The sequence below is a fragment of the Budorcas taxicolor genome, chromosome 11 (assembly GCF_023091745.1).
Source record: "Budorcas taxicolor isolate Tak-1 chromosome 11, Takin1.1, whole genome shotgun sequence".
Lineage (NCBI taxonomy): Eukaryota > Metazoa > Chordata > Mammalia > Artiodactyla > Bovidae > Budorcas > Budorcas taxicolor.
The window spans coordinates 127,363,369-127,384,188 of NC_068920.1; the positions used below are offsets into that span (position 1 = coordinate 127,363,369).

Genomic DNA, 20,820 nt, shown 5'->3' on the forward strand with positions numbered 1-20,820 from the left:
TCCTCCAGGGGATCTTCCCAACCCAGGGATTGAACCTGGGTCTCCCACATTGCAGACAGATTGTTTACTGTCTGAACCACTCTAATTCAAATGCCACTTCTTCCTTGAAGCCATCCTCAGAAAAATGTCACCCTTTCCCTACATTCCTTCAGTACTTGGTTCTTCCTGATATCAGTGATTTCATTTAGACCTTCTAAACATACATATCAATTTATTTACCATGGTAGGTAAGGATTTTCTGAATTAATAAATATTTGCTATTATTTTAGTTATTTCTCAAAGTGATTAAAGGCCTGTGGGCAAATGCACAGTTCTCCTGTGAAAGTACCATCTTTCTACTTTTGTAGATATGTTCTCTGGGCAGTGAGTTAGGAGTTCTGGGTAGGAGGGAGCTTCCAAAGACCAGAAGCTAGAGAAATTCTTGGTGTCAAAGGATTCTGCCAAAGATAGAACAATTCCAAAACATGGGTACTACCGTACTCAAGATGCATTAATTTTTGGCAGAGGTGAATTGAGCTGACTGGTGTGCTGGAGGACAGACCTGGCTATGTGTGGGCAGTAAAATGGTAGCCAAAAAATCTTGTTAGGTCAATAAGTCTGTGGCCTCCATTGTCTTTTGTCTTCAGCCTTCCGAAGACTGATCACCTTTGGAAAACAAAGGTAAGAGTAGACTAGAAACTCCTTAAGGACAAGCACAGATATTTGCCATCTTCTCTACCAATGCCTAACACAGTGCTTGGAATAGAAAATGTTTGTTGAATGGAATAAACTGAAAAAGAGAAATACATATGACACTCTGTGTGTGTGTGTGTGTGTGTGTGTGTGTGTGTGTGTGAGAGAGAGAGAGAGAGACTGTCGGAAATAAGACAGGAGCCACCAAATACCCAGGCCCTGGCTACTAGTAGTTCTTTTAAAAATATCTTGTCAATTATGATGTCTCCTGTTTCTATACTTTCTTTTAATTTTTCTAGGATTATAGATTATAAAAATGTTTATTTTATAGTCTGCATTTTATAAATATAATACCTAAAGTCTTTAAAAACTGACTCTACAGTTTATTATTCCTTATTCCAACTAAGTATCCAACTCGCGATATATTATTGTGAGGGGTTTTGTCACTGTTGTTGATTCGTGTTCCTCGGAATTCATCTGTGGGAAGCCTTAAGAGGCCTGAGTTTAAGGTCTATTATTCTTCCAGGAATAACATACTTATGCACCTGGGGCACTAATAACCTACAATCACTTCACAAAATTGTAGGCGCTACAGTTTTGACCTTGGGGGTTTTAGCCCCCCAGGCAGTGTGAACTATGACCATAAACTTGGGCGGATAAGCTCTTGTGGTTAAGAATTCTTAGGAGAAACTTGTTCCCCAAAGACAAGACTGAATCAGGCAAATATTTCTACCATCTACAGCTTTGTATAATGCTCATCAGTTTAATCTATTTACACAAAGTGAAACAGTCAAGCTATCCTGAACATATACTCACTTCAGGAATCTAAAATAATTCCAACAAGGCAATACTAATATTTCCAGTGGAATTTAGAGGTTTTAAGAAGAATAGCTACTATTTACTGACTGTCTCATCACTTTACATGGATTATCTCTTTCAATCCTTAGAGTAACAATATAACAATAATCCCCATTATACAGACAGAGAAAGTGAGGCTCACAGTGATTAAGCAAGGAAGTGTACCTAGGCAATCCAACTCTAGAGAAGGACAGGTAATTGCCTTTCTGCCAGGATAGGAGGCAGAATAATTACCCAAAGGCCCCCATTCCCACCCTCCTACCTGGTAGGGATGACTACGCTCACCCAATGGACTGGCTACAAGCCTAAGGACAGGGGTTTCTTAATTCTTTAAGTTCAGAAATGCCCCTATAATAGGAATCCAGTAATGAGGAACCAAATGTCCAAACAACAGTCAGGCTGATTTGCTCAATGTCTCCTAAGCATTTTCTACAATGACTAGTTTGTCTTTTTATTCAATTGCTCCCTCTCTGCTAGTCAACTGCTAGCCATTCTTCAAGGCCTTGCTCAAGTCATAACTCCTCAGGAAAACATTCCCTGGCCACCCTACAAAAACCTACAGAACTTGCTACAGCTAGAAAGGGTTGACAAAGTGAGACCTGGCCAAACCAAGCCATGCCCACAGGTTACTTGGCCTCTTGTCTATGGCTGTTGTTTTGCTCCAACAGCAGAGTCAAGCAGTTGAGACAGAGCCTATACAGCTGACAAGCCTAAAATATTTATTCTTTGGCCCTTTGAAGAGAAATTGCCATCTCTGGTCTATAATTATATTTTGCCCATGTGTCCCTTACAATACCCAGCCCACTATTTTACACACGTAAGGGACCTCTAACTGCTTTATTCAGTGTCTGTCAGCAACAACCCTCCTTGCTGGCCTCTGCCACCCTACAGGGATCGTGTGAAACCATGTTTCTCCTACTGGATATGAGTAGTCCCTTCCCAAATCAGATGCTATACTTCTAATCCTGGAATATACAGTCTAGAAAATTGAAAAGCCAACCCATATCAAAACACAAACAAGGTCATTCTAGGGACCAAAATCTCTGTTGGGGAAGGGAGGAAAACTGAGTAGACAAAGGACGGAATAAAGATGATGCACAATGAGGTTTTGTTTTTGTTTTCTACCCAGACCTTAAAAACTTGGCTTGTATTTCTGGTTAGTTTCACTGATAGAACTCAGGAATTACGCTACATTTAACCTGCTCCCCACTCTGCCTTCCTCCCTCCCACAAAGATACCACTGTACAGACCTATATTCATAGGAAAACCAGAAGAAATTAAGGGTGTGTTCAAAAACAGACAAGAGAGCCAGAGATATCAATGGAGTGAAAGCCTGAGACATATCAGAGAACTATCGATGCAGATGAGAACAGTAATCCCTGCTTTGGCTACCGTGAAATTCTGTGGGGAGGATCAAGTGAGATTAGGGAGGTGAAATCACCTGGCAGCAGCCACAGCTCCGCCCCCTCGCCATCTGTCCCTGTGACCTGTGACACCAGTGACAACCTCCAAGCTCAGGTGGCAGCTGCCCTCCATCAGCGCCAGCACCATCACTAACAAAACACTTAGCACAGAGCACAATGTGTGGCAACCACATTGGACTTGGGGTTCAGAAGACTCGGGGACTATATTAGATGTTTGGCCTTGAATGAACCTTTAAACCTCTTCGGGCAGGTTTCTTATCTGTAACGTAAAGCTGGTAATGATTCTGTTACTGTTCTTATGAAACAAGGAAGAGAAGGACCATGAAGGCACACTGCAAGCCTCCCTGTACACATGTAAGATCGTTCCTTTAGTAGAGAAATACATGTGAACTCCTACTACCGCCTATTATGTGCCAAGTGCCTTCCTAAGTTCCACAAATAAGGCTGTGACTGGAGCTTAGGGTCCAGCTGATGATTTAAAAAAAAAAAAGTGTAACTGCCTGGTACTGATAAATATTGCGGAAAAAAACCCCAGCCGGTTAAATATATGTCAGTTAAGACGGATGCCACTGTAAACAGCACGTTCAGGAAAGGTCACTCTGGTGAGGGGCGCCACCACGAACAATCTGGGGGATGAGCATTCTCACTAGAGGCCGGTCAGCATGAAGGCACGGTGGTGAGAGCACCTGTAGGGAGACTGAAGGAGACCGAAGCAGAGACAGGCCTCTGTGGCTGGGGCAGCACCGTCCTGGGGACTGGAAAACTAAAAACATGGGACCAGACATACTATGGGCTAGCACTCTCATGAATGAGGAGACGAGATAATGCTGGGCCTTGGAGAAAGTGCAAGATGCAGGTTAAGTGGAACCGAGAACAGGAAGTCACGGGGGGAGGAGAGTAATAAAACGGTGTCAGCAACTAGTAGCACTTAATATGTGGGGTCCAACCCTGCCCCACGTATTTCATGACATTCTTCCAAGGACACTGACCCACTTGACACGTGAGAGAACGGAGTGCAGGCAGAGGTCACAAGGCTGTGAGGGCAAGATTTGGGCTCAGGCTGCCACACCGCAGGGACTACACCCTCCCCGGCTGCACTGATGTGACAGAAAGGAGACGACGAGGGCAGGTACGACTCTCCAAGAGTGAGATGACCAGGGCCGAGAGGGATTCAATGAGGAAGGTCGACAACCAACTGGAGGTTCATACACCAGCTTCTGGAAGCTTCAGGGATCCTACGTCGTGACTTTGTTTTGGGCCAGGTCCTTGAGGAAGTCAGGTGAACGCTGGTTACCTTCGCTCACAACCTCCCATCTAGAAGCTTGTTGAGCATTTAAGCTACTGACCTTATTCCACAATCAGCCGGAGAGGATTATTAAAGCTGTCACTCCCGAACTCTGCTTAGAGCTTCAACTAAAACGTCTAGAAAGCCACCTCCTTCTGACCTCTTCATCTTGATATTATCCCAAACAAACAGCACCCAGGCATCTCAGCCACAGAGTGTATTGCCACTGGAAACTGCGGAGCACTAGGTAAATGCAGGTTTTCCAACCTGTGATTCCAAAAACAGGACAAGAATCTTCATCCTACCGTACTTCATGAGATCCAAAATCTCTTTCTTGACAGATGAGGAGACATTCATGACTTTTTCAACCTAGAATGTACTTACTAAGTCTTAACCCCTCTATCCCCTTTCTTAAATGCTTGGGCAAACAGCATGGTAAAATATAGCAAAAACCAAACAAACAGAAACCACACTGAGGGTCAAAAACCTTGGCCTTTGTTCTGGTTTGATCAATGAGTTTGCTGTGCAGGTCACAGCCTTTCTGAGCAGAGGATTCCCTGTTGGTAAAAGGAAAGCACTGACTTATGTGACCTTCCCAGGAACATAATTCTACTATTTGCAATGAAGATCTCTATCAGTCCTCAGATAATTTTTAAAAAGGGAAGAAATAATGAAAATGTAAAATAATGTATTTGAGGAGAAACATTCAGTAAAGACTAGAACTTCTGTTTTGGTTATTTTTCAGAACATACGCTGCTTAAGGACAGGGACTGCTGTCAGCTTATTTCCTCTCTGGAATTTGAAAGAAAGACCACACACGTGGTGGGCAGGGCAAGAGGGGCCTTCTCAGTTCCCCACGGGGTGGCACTGGCTCAGCACGGGGGTCCACAGCTGGCCTGGTCTGTGCTCCTTCCTGTGTCCCACGGACTTATTCCCAAGGGTGCCTCCTCATCATGTGGAAACTCGGGTCACACAGAAGCAAGAGAGACCGGCCATGGGCACGTTCTCTGACCAAGAGGAGAACAAAGAACTTCTTGGCTCTGGCCACTGCTAGGACCTTGCTGGCTGGTACCAGCCATGATAGGGAGTGCAGAGTGGCCGAGGCCTTGTGACGCAATGACAGAGCCAGGGCAACAGGAGGTCCAGGGGACTTCTCACTCCTGCCTAGCAAGCTGGCACTGCAGCAGGCAGCTGTGACTGCCTGCCAAGCACACAGTAGTAGAAATCCACAGAATCTAACAGGACAGCAAAAGCGTCTAGATGGCACCTACATTTGGGGAGTTTGGGAAAGCATTCTTAAAAAAACACAAAAAAACAGGTAGGAGTCAATGACTAAAATCAACAGCAACAAGGCTCCTCTAGACCAATCACAGGGGCCCCTATGTACATTCTGTTTCCAAGGTCAAGGAGAAGAGGAAACAAAGTCTCCTGAACCGCAAGGGGCAAACCAGCGGCATACCTGGTAGTCTTCAATACTGACTTAACGCAATTACTGCGTTCCTAGACCGGGGTGATGGGTGATGGAGGGGCGAGGGCCAGGGCCTAAGGCAGGCTGGGAAGACAGTGAAGCAGCCACTCACTCACGGCCCGGCCTCACCCTCAGAGTCCGGTGTGCTCCCAGGTCCTCTGCTGAGACATCTCACAGGCTGCTCAGAGCAATGAGGAAAGAGTTTGGGCTCTGGCTGCTTGAGACCAACCACCTACCGTGTCCCCAGGCAAGATGCTGAACTCTGTCTCAGGTTCCCGTCATGGGCGACCTTCTCCGCCACCTCACAGCAGCACCATGGGACACTCATATGCCAGCCACACAGAAATTGGGCAGGTGCTATCTATGGGTGTGAAGTGATGATCATTTAGGCCTTGTTTAGTCCAATAAATGTTGGAAAAGTGACAATGAGGGAAGACTGTTTAAAAACATACGAGTAGCATTCTCTAAAACAAGGCTCTGTAGCCCTCTTGGCCTCTTCCTTGCTCTCACCTTCCTGTGTGTCTGCTCAGAAATTTCTGAACCAAGGATGTGCCTGCGCACTGACTCGCATGTTGTCCTTTAGCCCCACCCAGGCCCTAACAAGGCTGGTGCTGTTGTCTCTGCTGCACAGACGAGGAAGCTGAGGCTCTGAGGCCAAGTGATGGGAGGAACAAGCCAGGAGCCTGAGTGTCCAGGAGAACACGAGGTCAGGGAAAAGTCACAAAGGAGTCAAAGACTACAGGGAGGAGAGGAAAACGGGGATGGAAACAGGAGGAGAACAAGTCGGAGATGGAAACACGTCCTGTGCATCTGGAAATATGAAGGATGCTTATTACTCACAGAGCTTACAACTCGGTCGGTACCAGTTACACAGCTACAGAACCAGAGTTCTCATATGAAATCGAACCCCATCTGACATGGAGGGGTGGAATGGGACTCTGGAGGGACCCGAGCTCATACAGGTCACAGAAGCAGTGCTGATACAGCCAGGCCATACTTCTCCAGCCCTTTTCTTGGCCCCTTCCAAACGCTTCTTTAAGACAAGTGGCAGGGACAAGGATCAGGTCCTAAAATGTTGGTACCACTGCTTATTTTGAAATATACACTAACAGGCCCAAGAACTAGGAAAAAAGTGTCATCACCTGAAACTAACATAACACTGTAAATCAAGTGTATTAAAAAAAAAAAAAAGGAGCATCATTACATTCTTAGAGCAGTGGCCTACAGTCACTCTGGCCTGCTCTGTAACTAGCCAGGTGCCAGGCCCTTACCCACCTCCTCATCTTCAAACACCTTCTTGTTCCCTCCCCTCCGCAATCCTTAGGCCCTGCTCTCTGCCTGAAATACTCTTCAGCCTCTCTGTGATCACCCATATCCCACCAGTCCTTCAAAATTCAACATTTCCAGAAGATCCCAATCACCACTGCCAGATCTCATTATCCAACCACATACTAAGAGACTTGAGTCTCTTCACCACTTTGTTCTATAGAGTTTTGTATTTCACTTCTTTAAGTTTCAGTTCCAAATATTTCACTTATATGCTCTCACCAATGCTTTTACATTATGAGCATGGGGACCATGTTGTATCTGCACTGTCCCCACAGAATTATGTTTTGTATGATGTGAGGCTCACAATATTCATGGATGTATACTTGTTCTGCTCAGAAAAGGGGCTGACTGTGAGCTGAGGTGCACTGGAGAAGGCTGTCTTAGGCATTTGGAGACTTTGCATTCAATAGGACAGAAAAATAAAATAGGGCAAAAACGTGTTAGTGTGAAGAAATTGGAACCCTGTAAGTGGCTGGCAGGATATAAAATAGTGCAGTTCCTTTGGAAAATAGGCTGGCAGTTCCTCAAAAAGTTAGAGTATCCATATGACCCAGCCATTCCTCTCCAAGGTGTGTACCCAAAGGAACTTAAACTATGCGCTCATGTGAAACCTAGTACGTGAATGTTCACAATAGCCTGAGTCATAATAGCTACAGCAGAAGCAACTCAGATGTCCACTAACTGAGGAATTAACAAAATGTGGTATGTCCACACAATGGGATGTTGTCACCAAAAGAATGCAGTACTGATATATGCTACAGTATACATGAACCTTGAAAACACTGCTTGTGAAAGAGGTCACATACCATACAAGCCCATTTAGATGAAATGTCTGGAATAAGCAATAGAAAGTAGACTGGTGGCTGGCAGGGCTAAGGGAAGAATGAGAAGTGACCCCTAATGGGTACAGCCTTTTGGGGGTGGTGGTGATGAAATTTTTGATGAAGTTTTTGGGGGTGGTGGTGAGAGGAGATGAAATTTTCTGGAATTAGACAATGGTAATGGTTGCACACCCTTGTAAATATACTAAAACCCACCAACGTGTACATTCTAAAGGAGTGAATTTTATGGTATGTGAATTATATCTAATTAAAACAAACTAAAAAACATCCTCATAACAGAAAAGCTAGTATGCTATTGTGATCCTCAAACTTTAAAATATGCAAAAACCACCTGGGGTGCCTAAGATAAAAACTCCCAGGCTTCCCTGGTACCATCACAAACACTGTGGCCCAAAAGATTCATGGTAGGGGACGCTGATGTAAATATTAGCCATGAAGCATGTTTCACGTAAGTATAATCAAAAGAAATTGCAATTTAGAATCAGAAGAGCTGGATTCAAATTCTGGTACTGCTCCTTCCTAGTTATATGACCTTAGTTAAGTCACATAACCTCTCTGCTCCTAAGTTTCACTGACCGTAAAATGTTAACAAGAAAGTGTCTCACCCAAGAGATGGTGCGCATGCAGTGTCTTACAGAGTACACGGCACACAGTCAGTGCTCCAGAGATGCTAGTGAACCCTGACCAGGTGCCAATTCCAGTCAACAAACATCGTCAAGTGATTACAGTCTGAAAGGTCCAGTGTAAGGGAATAGTAATGAGCAGGACAAATTTTTTAAATTATCAATTAATGGATTTTACAAAATATAAAACAGACTTTAAAGACTAGGCACTGCTGTTTACGAACTTTAAATTAGCATATTACTCTTCATGACCCTAAAACAGTGAATTTTGGAGTTTATTGGGAAAAACAACAAAGATGTATTCAGGCATTTGATGATTATAAAGAACTTCTGAAAGCTGCTTAACAATGAAATTGATACTGTATTGTACTATGTGAGCATCCATGCTAACCTGCTTCAGTTGGGTCTGGCTCTTTGTCACGCTATGGACCGTAGCCCCTCAGGCTCCTCTCTCCATGGGATTCTCTAGGCAAGAGTACTGAAGTGGGTTGCCATGTCCTCCTCCAGGGGATCTTCCTCACCCAGGGATCCAACTTGCATCTCTTATGTCTCTTGCATTGGCAGGCGGGTTCTTTACCACTAGTACCACTTGGGAAGCTGTATTATACTGTACTGTTCTGCTATTTATTTTTTCCTCTGTGCTTTCTCTCCCCAAGCAGAATGTAAACTCATAATTTGGTACCAAGCCTGACGCTTTTCCCATACCCCCATAACATTTACCCCACTCCTGGAGCAGGTAGAAAATACTCTACAAGAAAGCTTCAGGGTGATCTGTTACCTTCAAGTCACGGTGGATAATAGGGGTTTTGCACTGATGCAGGCGGGCAACAGCTTCACAGGTGTCACAAAATATTTGGAGTACTTCATTTTCTGTAAAACCTGTTTGCAGGCGCTGGTTCATCAGGTTGACCACTTGGCCTCCTGAAAGGGGTGCAGAGCAGAGGAAAGGAAATAAATATTCAGCCCCTTCACTTATTCAAGAGAATGAATGGCTGTCCACAGAGGAGCAACCTGGATTCGACTAATTACTGGCTGAGCCAGGATTAAACCCCAGTATCTTGATTCCCAGCCTGCGACCTGTTTTCTACTGCTTCAAAACAGTTTCTTCATTTTATAAAGCAGCTCAGATGTGAACTGCCCTCATTCTGTCTTCAAGATTAGCAGCAGAACTGACAACATGGTCCTGGCTCTGGTTGCCTGGTTATACTGTCCCTGTTGTGCATCAGATGGGGCCACAGGTTCAACTTGCTGTATCTTTTAGTAAGAATCAGATTGCACAATAGACCCCAGGAGGAGGAAGAAGACAGTTTGATAGCCTGTACTTTAGGAACAGCTTGGTCTCTCTGGCTTTACTGCCTGCTGCCTGGTCTGCAGAAATGCTACATCAACACTTAATCCCTAGGACTGAAAGACTGATGACCTCGCTTAGAAAATTACCCAGCTCCCTGGATTCTCCTACCGCCTCTTCTGTGAACATTTAACTGTCCAAAAAGGAATGGCCAGGAGGAAACAATGCGGTACTATTTTATAAAGTCAGGCTAACAGCTGTTACAGTACAGGCTGGAATAATTGGTTACCATCGTGTTTTTAGGATTAGCAACATATTTAATTTATGGACAGTGTCTTGAAAGGCAAGGAAAATGTTAGTGGAACCAGGGGTGATTACAAAACTGGGCACCAAACAGTGAAACAGTGACCCAAGAATGTAAGTGGCAGCTGCTGAGACCCAAAAAGCTGAACCTCCAAACAACAGCTGTATGAAATACAGTCAACTCTGAATACATTCATGCTCCAGCCTGGGTTTCCCAAGATAAATACTGCTCAAAATGCTAAGCTTTCAACTCCTTAACTACTGTTAACAGCAGCATGATTTGAATGGAGCCTTATTGGCAATCACAACTGGAGCAAGAAGAGGAGGGTCATTTCCATTAGACAAAAAGGATTCTTTCCCTCCCAATGCAAGGATGGTAGTGTGGGTGGAGAAGAGAACACACGAGTGAGGGAAGCTGAATTGTTTCTTTAGTCCATCTGGAGTTGGGTCTTTATTATGTGCCTTCATCATTTGTTTTAAAGCATCACAAAGAACACATTCATTCTCATCCTCATACATCCACATTCACGTACAAGCACCAAACCTTCCAAAACCTAACAAAATTAGAGTTCTGTATTATCCACCAGTATTTGTGCCACTGATCTTTGCCATTGTAAGAATAACCAAGAAGTCACAGGAGGCTCTGTCTCCCTCAGCCTCTTTGTTTTCCAATCTTTAAAACCAGAACAACATACATTAGAGTACAGTTACCGTTAACTGCAACGACTCCACCCCCTTGACAATCAAAGTCCAAGAGAAATAAGAGCATACAATCTGGCTCATGTACTTACCCCTGCAGAAGTCCATCAGGATGAGAACTTCCCACACATCACCGCTACTCACACTGTTGATACTGGAGTCAATGTAACCCACGATGTTCTTATGCCCCGACAGGTCCCTCTGTAAAGAGTTGAGAAATAAATGATTCGTTACTGACACCAAAAGAGATAGAGAGAGCCAGGTGTTTCCATTAGCATAGGCAACTTAAATACACAGACCAACACTGACAGTGAGCAGAGGTCAGACTAAGAAACAGGGTCAAGGGCATATTTTTCACTGGTCTCTGAGAGTCATGGCCAGATCTTCAATAGCAATTCTACAACCCAACTAAACCATAACGCTCTCTTGAGTTCAGTTCCGTTGCTCAGTCGTGTCTGACTCTTTGCGACCCCGTGGACCTCAGCATGCCAGGCCTCCCTGTCCATCACCAACTCCCAGAGTTTACTCAAACTCATGTCCATTGAGTTGGTGATGCCATCCAGCCATCTCCTCTTCTGTCATCCCCTTCTCCTCCTGCCTTCAATCTTTCCCAGCATCAGGGTCTTTTCAAATGAGTCAGTTCTTTGCATCACGTGGCCAAAGTATTGGAGTTTCAGCTTCAACATCAGTCCTTCCAATGAATATTCAGGACTGATTTCCTTTAGGATGGACTGGTTGGATTTCCTTGTAGTCCAAGGGACTCTCAAGAGTCTTCTCCAAAACCACAGTTCAAAAGCATCAATTCTTCAGTGCTCAGCTTTCTTTATAGTCCAACTCTCACATCCATACATGACTACTGGAAAAACCATAGCCTTGATTAGACGGACCTTTGTTGCCAAAGTAATACTTCTGCTTTTAATATGCTGTCTAGGTTGGTCATAACTTTCCTTCCAAGGAGTAAGCATCTTTTAATTTCATGGCTGCAGTCACCATCTGCAGTGATTTTGGAGCTCAACACTCTCTTGAACTAGATTCTAAAACCAAATGGTCACAGGCTGCCTACTTGCTCAGGGCATCAGTCTTCCCTATAAGCCAGAAGCGAAGACTCTCATTTCCAGAAACACTGCAGAGGGGCTTAGAAGAGAGCCACAGTACGAACTATTTAAATATGTGGATTTTTAATTCAGAAAAATGAAACTGATCATTTTTTTCCTGGTTGTAAGAACAACAAATGAATTCAATTTGACTTTCGAACTATTTATACTGTTTTTCTCTCTTCAGGAAATATATGAAAAGAATAACTGCTTTTCAAAGTTTTGGAGGGACTACAATGGCAAGCATTTTGCTCACAATTAAGCCTTTCAAGCCAACCAACTGGGATAGATGGGTTATGTTTCCAGCTCTCTGGTTAGAACAGCATATCTCAGGGCTGCTCGTGGAATTAATGTTTCAACGAGTACATACTGAGCACTTCTCATGTTTCAGGACCCATTCAGACACTGGAAGTTGCCTCATCCCTTGGTATGCTTACTTCAATATCCATAGAGGCAAACCTTTCTGAAAATGATGTTCAAAATCCAAGGTCAGTGAGCAAAACCTGAGCAAGCTGGGTAATTGGATTTATGCACAAATACAAAGTAAGGCCCTATTTTTAAACTAATTTTAATAAATTGTTTTACTTCTGTTTAATAAAAATAAATGGGAGGGAGGAGGCGAGAAACATGTGGTTCTGTAACAGTTACCACAAATTTGGCAATTAGAACCATGAGAATAGTAACCACCACCACAATGACTGGAGAGACCTCAGCTGTTCCAAGTGATAAAGTCTCTTTTAATCAGAAAGTACATACCAAAACAAGAAGAGGCTTCACAGTATCAAACGAACACAACTGAACTCTGAGCATACAAATGAAAATTCCTTAGCACTTTCCTCGGAGTGAAGGAGTAAGAATGGGACCGCTTCTACTGGCAATGGGGAAATCACTGGAGAGCTAGACAAGAACAGTTTCAGAGAAGGAATAAAATGAAGGAACAACGGAGCTGGACTTGCAAAGAATGGGAGTTGCGTTCGTAGGACCAGTGACTACGGATGACTCCGAACATTTTGAGCTGAAAAGGAGCAGCACGGGGGGAAAGAAAAGGGTGGGAGAGGACTGAGCGCTGGAGAGTGGAAGGAGCCAGGACTGACAAGCTTTAAGATACAGAGGTAGATGGGGACAACTGATGGAACAAGGTCCTCTGAGTAGAAAGGGTCAGGAGTAGGAATACTGTTAAAGGTACTGGTCTTTCAGAGACATTTCTTTCCTGGCAAACAGGAAGGAAATAAGGATGGATATGCATATTGGTTTAAGGCTGGGGGAAAAAGGGAATATGAGGGAGTTCAGATCCATTGTTCTGTTTTGGGGCAGAATGCAAGATTATTCTTCCCAGCGTTAGGGAATGAGAAAGAAGCCTGATGAGAGAAATAAAAGGCTTCAAGCAACTGCTCTGGATAATTGACAAGGGAGATGATGAGACAGAAAAGCAGCCGCTGGAACTGAAATTTCTCTACACAGAAAGTGATTTCAGGGCTCATGTTTTAGAGGACTGTACTTCTCCCTGCTTTTCAGTCTTATCAACTCTTCTAGAACTTATTTCCATTTACACAGTGCTAGAAGTAGGAACATGTAGAGAGAATTTCTTTGAAACTAAAATGGAGCAGAAGATCATGTCTTCCAAATGTCCACAGAAAGGAATGAAAGACTAATGTTTCTGTATTTAACTGTTGGGGAAAATAAAAATTAGCAAAGTCGCCTGTGAGTTTCTCTCACCCCAAGAGGAATAATTAAGAATCTGGAAGGAAAATAAAAAGCAACTGATAGAGCCAAGAGGAGGTCAAGAGCTATTAGAGGACCCACATTGGATAATTAATATCTGTAGATGGCATCTCAGAACAGTATGCCATGACGCTGGACGATTGGCCCAAGGCCAAATTCCCGTTCACCTTGTCTTCTGCAAAGATCTAGAGATACATTCAAGTAGAAAAGACCATCTCTTTGGAGGGAGATGATGGCATTTTACTTTTAATGGCCTGGAGTCCAGAAACATCTCAGATTTTAGAGTAAAATGTCACTGGTTTGTAAGTGATAGAGAAGATATGTTTGAATGGCTGGGAAATGTAGAAAAAGGTCAAGAGAAAATCTTACTAGGCTCACGTTCAGGGTCAAAGTGACAGCACTTCTCAACAGCAACAGGTGAGAGGATATCCAAGCTTTCCCTGGCTTGAGTTAAAAGACCAGCCCCACACTTACAGGAGAGGTCTGGGCTGGAACCCACAGGGGAGGCACATCAGTTACTACCTGTTTACTCAGGAAAAGGCAAGGTATAGGAAGATGCTCTGATGTCCTTGGTTACAACTATTATTTGGAGTATTGAGATAAAAGTGTACTTGCTAAGTCAAAATCTGATTTTCAGGGGAGTGGTGAATATTCAGCTCAACTATGATCAGCTTATATATTACATTATATCGTGGAAGCAGTGATAAGTCTGATGACACTGTATTGTCATTCTAAACTATTTTTATTTATTTGGCTGCATCAGGTCTTAGTTGTTGCACTCTGATCTTCGCTGTGTTATGTGTCCCATCTTTCATGGCCACACAAGGACACTCTAGTTGTGGCAAGCAGGCTCAGTAGCTGCAGTGCATGGGTTCACTTGCTCCATGGTATGGGGGATCTCAGCTCCCTGACCAACAATCAAACCTGTGTCCCCTGCATTGGAAGGCAGATTCGTAACCACTGGACCACCAGGGAAGTCACTAAACTTTAAATTAACATTAAACCACACTAATAAACATTATTAGAAGACCTACTTTATTGAATATGTTAGGGGAAGCACACTGACTGAAACCGCCCACCCTGGCCAGGCCCTTTAGTAACCATTCGCATGAGTTGTTTTATGACAGGAGATCCTGGTAAGGAATACGGAACTAATAAGCCACCACCAACGGGAAGAGTTCAGGAAAGGTCAAAAGAAGATACCACATGTCTGTCCACTTCCCAGAATCCCTCTTGCTAGCACCCATCTTGACTGAGCGATGCCTGCGGCACCAGGAAAGACTCTGAATTAGGATGATTGGCCAAAGATAACCCAGAAACTAATCCCATCACCATAAAACCTGAGACTTCGAGCCACGAGGCTGAGCAGTTCTCCTGGGTTCCCTTACCCTACTGCTCTCCACCCAGGTGCCTTTTCCCAATAAAATCTCTTGCTTTGTCAGCACATGTGTCTCCTCGGACAATTCATTTCCAAGTGTTAGACAAGAGCCCAGTTTCAGGCCCTGGAAGGGGTCCCCCTTCCTGCAACAAATAGATATTTAAAGTGTTTGTAGTTAACTTAGTAACTTTCATAGTTAAATGCTTGACGTGATGACGAACTTTTTTCATAAACACACACAAACACTACCATTGGAAAATTAGGCCTTCTACCCAGATCCTACAGATGATCAGAAACTTTAAGTTTATCTGTGGTCCTAATTAATGGTCCTTCATTGGAAGGGCAGATGCTGAAGCTGAAACTCCAACACTTTGGCCACCTGATGTGAAGAACTGACTCATCTGAAAAGACCCTGATGCTGGGAAAGATTGAAGTCAGGAGGAGAAGGGCACAACAGAGGAAAAGATAGCTGGATGGCATCACCGACTTGATGGACATGAGGGTGAGCAAGCTCCGGGAGCTGGTGATGGACAGGGAAACCTGACATGCTGTAGTCCATGAGGACACAAAGAGTGAGACACGACTGAGTGACTGAACTGAATTAATGGTGCTTGTAGCGCGGAACAGTATTCTATCCCGAGCTTCAAATTTTCTGCAGCAGGAAATTCCTACTAAGAATCTTAAAGCCTTACAAGAGAACAGAGGCCTCAATTCCTAAGTACATCTATAAAAACCTTCATTTTTATGTTCAAGAAAACAAAGAAGACAGCATTCTAAGTCGCATATCAATAATGTCACTCACCTCAAAATAGTCAATAAGTATGGTATGTAACTAACTTCCTTATGTATCTTTTGCTCAGACCACTCTTCCTTGGAACATCAGCATGACAAATTCCTGCAAATTCCTGATGCTGACAGTGTCTGTATTTGCATACAATAAGCTTCCAAAGAGGTGTATTTACCCAAATAGTCAATGATTTCTGATTTTATGACGCAGCACTATTGCTGCCAACTTCTAGCAATGCACTGTGATTTCACAAACAGTTTGAACCAAAGTTAGCTTCTTTCCCTAAGTTGCTTTGTGAAAGTCTTCTGTCTTACTATTCCTCTCCCACTCCTTTTCTCTATAACTCTAAATTTCCTTTATAACTATAATTCACAAGCAAACAAAAACTATCAAATCTGGTGCAATAGTGAAAAGAAACACTTTGAGATCTGGACTAGCCCTGGAGTATCTACTGAAGGCCGTCATATCTGAGGCCGTTGTGGATTTCTACCACATGAGTCCCAGATATAATCCTGCCTACACTTACATTTACGTTCCCTTTTCAAAGTCTTGAGTGAGTGAAGTCGCTCAGTTGTGTCCGACTCTTTGCGACCTCATGGACTGTAGCCTACCAGGCTCCTCTGTCCATGGGATTTTCCAGGCAATAGTACTGGAGTGGATTGCCATTTCCTTCTCCAGAGGATCTTTCCAACCCAGGGATCTAACCCAGGTCTCCCGCATTGTACACAGACGCTTTACCATCTGAGCCACCAGGGAAGTCTCATTAACTAATCCTGTATTTACAGAATAGATCTTTAAAGTCACTTAGAGTCTGATTCTAGAGCCATGCTGCTCAGACTTCAATGAGCAAGTGAATTACCCGGGGCCTTGGGGGGTGGGGTGGGGTAGGGGGCTTCTGTTTGAAAACAGATCCTAATCCGTAGCTTTGGGATACAGCCTAGGGTGTTCCACTCCAATACTATTGCCTGGAAAATCCCATGGACAGAGGAGCCTAGTAGGCCACGGTCCATGGGGTCGCAAAGAGTCGGACACAACTGAGCGACTTCACTTCACTTCACTAGGGTGTTCCTGGGCAGTGGCACTTAAAGTGCCAAAGATCTAGGGCAGTACTCCTCAAAATGTGGTCCAAAACATTTTCTGATTAGAAACAAGTTCATAAGGAGATAAGAAGCTTGCTCCAGGACATAAATCACTCTGCTCACTAAGATGACTTTCTTTTCCTAGTGAGACTCCACCCATGAGGGAAGCAGTTCACTGATTTATGTTCTAGCACAAGATCTTTAGTGAAGCATACATTGATCGCCAACTGATTTTTGACAATGATGCCAAGACAGTTCAGTGAGGAAGAGAACAGTGTTTTTCGAACACTGGTGCTGGGACAACTGAATAACTATATGCAAAAGAATGAAGGTGGATGCCTACCTCACACCATAAACCTCACAACTCAAAATGGAACTAAGGAGACCTCTGCAGGGCACCCTCACCTCCCAAGTATAAAACCAAGCAGTTAATGATTAGGACAATAGAGTCACAGACTCAGTGTCTGATGCACACTCCTGAGTTGTGTTATAAATACTATAACTGCAACCAGAGGAAAAAAAAAAAACTAACTGCATGATGAACCAGACTGTGTTCATGATATAAGCTGCTCCATCTTGAACAGTACTGAATCTACGTTTAGCACAATTCCAAGAACAGGCCTCAAGAGAATGGATTAACATCATTGCTCGTAACAATCTGAATCATTCTGGGCATTAAAGTAATTGTAGCTTGCTTTGCCTATCTATATAAGTAGGCAACTAAAACGGACAGCAAAGAAATGCTGACATCTTCCACTCTTCCCTATGTCAACTTCTTCTACGAAGAAGTTATAAAAGATGGACCTTTGCCCCTGCTGCTGCTGCTAAGTCGCTTCAGTCGTGTCTGACTCTGTGCGACCTCAGAGACGGCAGCCCACCAGGCTCCCCCGTCCCTGGGAGTCTCCAGGCAAGAACACTGGAGTGGGTTTGCCCAATTCCACAGAAATGGAATGACGCTGGACCGTAGGGAACTGAAAGCAGCTCTTTTGCTCCTTTCCTGTTTGCTCATTTGTGTTTCCCTCCAACTTTGAAACAAACTAATTAACCTGTTGATTCTTTTCCCAGATTAAAAAAAAGAAGAATTAAGTAGTTAAAGAATGACTAGCTCTCTATCCCCAACAGCCCCCTGAGCAGTCTTGCTGGCAGATTACATGGCAAGATACCATCTGAAGAGTCGGCAGCCTGCACACAATGGAGAAAGATGCAGAACCCAACCTCCTGCCTTGATGATTCACTGAGATTCTCCCTTCTTCCCCCATCTTCCATCTTCCGCTTTATGAACTGTCATGGCTGACCAGAACCTTCAGAGTTGGTCTCGGGACATATTCTCCCCAGACTGTCAACCTTCTCCTCAGATTGTCAGCTTTTCTGATTAAAGCACCTTGCTTTTCTGTTTTGAAAATACTTATTTATTTGGCTGTGCCAGGTCTTAGTTGCAGCATGTAGGCCCTTTTAGTTGAGGCATGTAGGATCTAGTTCCCGAACCAGGGATCAAACCTGGGACCCTTGGACTGGGCGTACAGAGTCTTAGCCACTGGACCACCAGGGAAGTCCTTAAAACACCTTTCCTTTCTGTTAATACTTGCTTCTCAATTATCTGCCTTTGATAGATGGGGAAATAGTGGAAGCAGTGTCAGACTTTTTTTTTGGGGAGGGGGGTCTCCAAAATCACTGCAGATGGTGACTGTAGCCATGAAATTAAAAGACGCTTACTCCTTGGAAGAAAAGTTATGACCCACCTAGGTAGCATATTGAAAAGCAGAGACATTACTTTGCCAACAAAGGTCCGTCTAGTCAAGGCTATGGTTTTTCCTGTGGTCATGTATGGATGTGAGAGTTGGGACTGTGAAGAAAGCTGAGCGCCGAAGAAATGATGCTTTTGAACTGTGGTGTTGGAGAAGACTCCTGAGAGTCCCTTGGACTGCAAGGAAATCCAACCAGTACATTCTGAAGTAGATCAGCCCTGGGTGTTCTTTGGAAGGAATGATGCTGAAGCTGAAACTCCAGTACTTTGGCCCACCTCATGCAAAGAGTTGACTCGTTGGAAAAGACTCTGATGCTGGGAGGGATTGGGGGCAGGAGGAGAAGGGGACAACAGAGGATGAGATGGCTGGATGGCATCACCAACTCGATGGACGTGAGTTTGAGTGAACTCCAGGAGTTGGTGATGGACAGGGAGGCCTGGTGTGCTGCGATTCATGGGGTCACCAAGAGTCGGACATGACTGAGCGACTGAACTGCACTGAGCAGCCAAACCTGAATTTACTAACAAAAGTGGACCACAAATCTAAAAAATTCCTCCAAGAAAATACATGTGCAAATCTTCACGATGTTGGGTTAGTCAGTGATTCTTAGATTTGACACCTAAAGCATAAGCAATCAAAGAAAAAACAGATAAACTTCATTTCATCAAAATTAAAAACTTTTGTGCTTCAAAGGATACTATCAAGAAAGTAAAAAGCCAGTGCAAAGAATGGAAGAAAAACTTGCAAATCATTCATCTCATAAGGGTCTAGTATCCACTTTATACAGATGACTGTTATAAAACTCAACAATAAAAAGACAACCCAATGTTAAAACTGGCAAAGAATCAGAATAGATATTTCTCCAAAGAGCATATGATAAGAACATGGAAAGATGCTAAACACCATTAATTACTAGGAAAATGCAAAGCAAAATTATAAGATTATCACTTCTTAACAACTAGAATGGCTGTAATAAAAACAGAAACAATAAAAAGTGTCAGCAAGGATAGGGAGGCTGGAACCTGCATACATTGCCAGTAGGAACGTAAACAGTGCTGCTTCTATGGAAAACTGTTTGGCATTTTCTCCAAAAGTTACCATTTTGCCTTGTAATTTTACCCCTAAGTATATATCCAAGAGAAATGAAACATTATGTTCACAAAAGCTTGTACACAGATGTCCGTAACAGCATTATTCGTAATAGTCAGAGTGAAAAAAACCCAAATGTCCATCAGAATAAACAAAATGTGGTATATCCATACAAAGGATTCCCAGGTGGCTCAGTGGTAAGAACCTGCCTACCAATACAGGAGATACAGGAGACATGGGTTCGACCCTTTGGCTGGGGAGATCCCCTGGAGGAGGAAATGACAACCCACTCTCGTATCCTTGCCTGAAAAATCCCGTGGATAGAGGCGCCTGATGGGTTACAGCCCATGGGATTGCAAAGAGTCAGACACGACTGAGCAACTGATCATGCATGCATGCATACCCATAAAATGGAACATCACACAGTCACTGTAAGGAATAAAGTACTGAAACACTACAACATGGATAAACCTTGAAAACATTAAGCTAAGTGAGAAATGTCAGACACAAGGTCTTATTGTATGAGCCCTTTTATAAGAAATATGCAGAATAAGTAACAGAAAGCAGATTAATGGCTGCCAAGGACTGGGGGCAGGGGGAATGGAGAGTGACTGCTGGTGGGTGTGGGGTTTCCTTCCAGGGTGATGGGGAAAAAAATTCTGGAATCTAATAAATGGTGATGGGTGAATGATATTGTAAGTAAAAAAGTCCCTGAGTTATACTTAAATTACATTTATATTTAAAAGGATGAATCATCTCAATTTACAAAGAAAAGTAGTATGACAAGATGGGAAAAAATAAAAATAAAATATACACTGGGGTAAAGAAAAAGAAAATAAGATCCTTTGACTAGCACTGATCTAAAGCAGTCAGACAGTCCATGCATGAATCCCTGCTATAGCCTTTTGACCAGAAATTTTCCTAGATTAAGGTCACTTCCTCGGGCCTTCAGTCCATCTGCAGAGAGCCGTTGCTGTTGATCTTCTTTCAGTTCAGTTCGGTTCAGTTCAGTTGCTCAGTTGTGTCCGACTCTTTGCAACCCCATGAATCGCAGCACGCCAGGCCTCCCTCAGTTCAGTTCAGTTCAGTTCAGTCGCTCAGTTGTGTCCAACTCTTTGCGACCCCATGAATTGCA

At 43.6% G+C, this 20,820-nt stretch overlaps 1 protein-coding gene across 1 annotated transcript in view; it reads right to left on the minus strand.

The window, feature by feature from the left end:
* AAK1 (AP2 associated kinase 1) overlaps positions 1 to 20,820 on the minus strand; it is a 152,013-nt gene that overhangs the window by 47,845 nt on the left and 83,348 nt on the right. The window contains exons 4-5 of the mRNA XM_052648743.1: positions 10,884 to 10,992; positions 9,280 to 9,422 (exon numbers count right to left, since the gene is read on the minus strand). Of these exons, the coding sequence (XP_052504703.1) occupies positions 9,280 to 9,422; positions 10,884 to 10,992 (252 nt within the window). The remainder of the gene's footprint in view (positions 1 to 9,279; positions 9,423 to 10,883; positions 10,993 to 20,820) is intronic.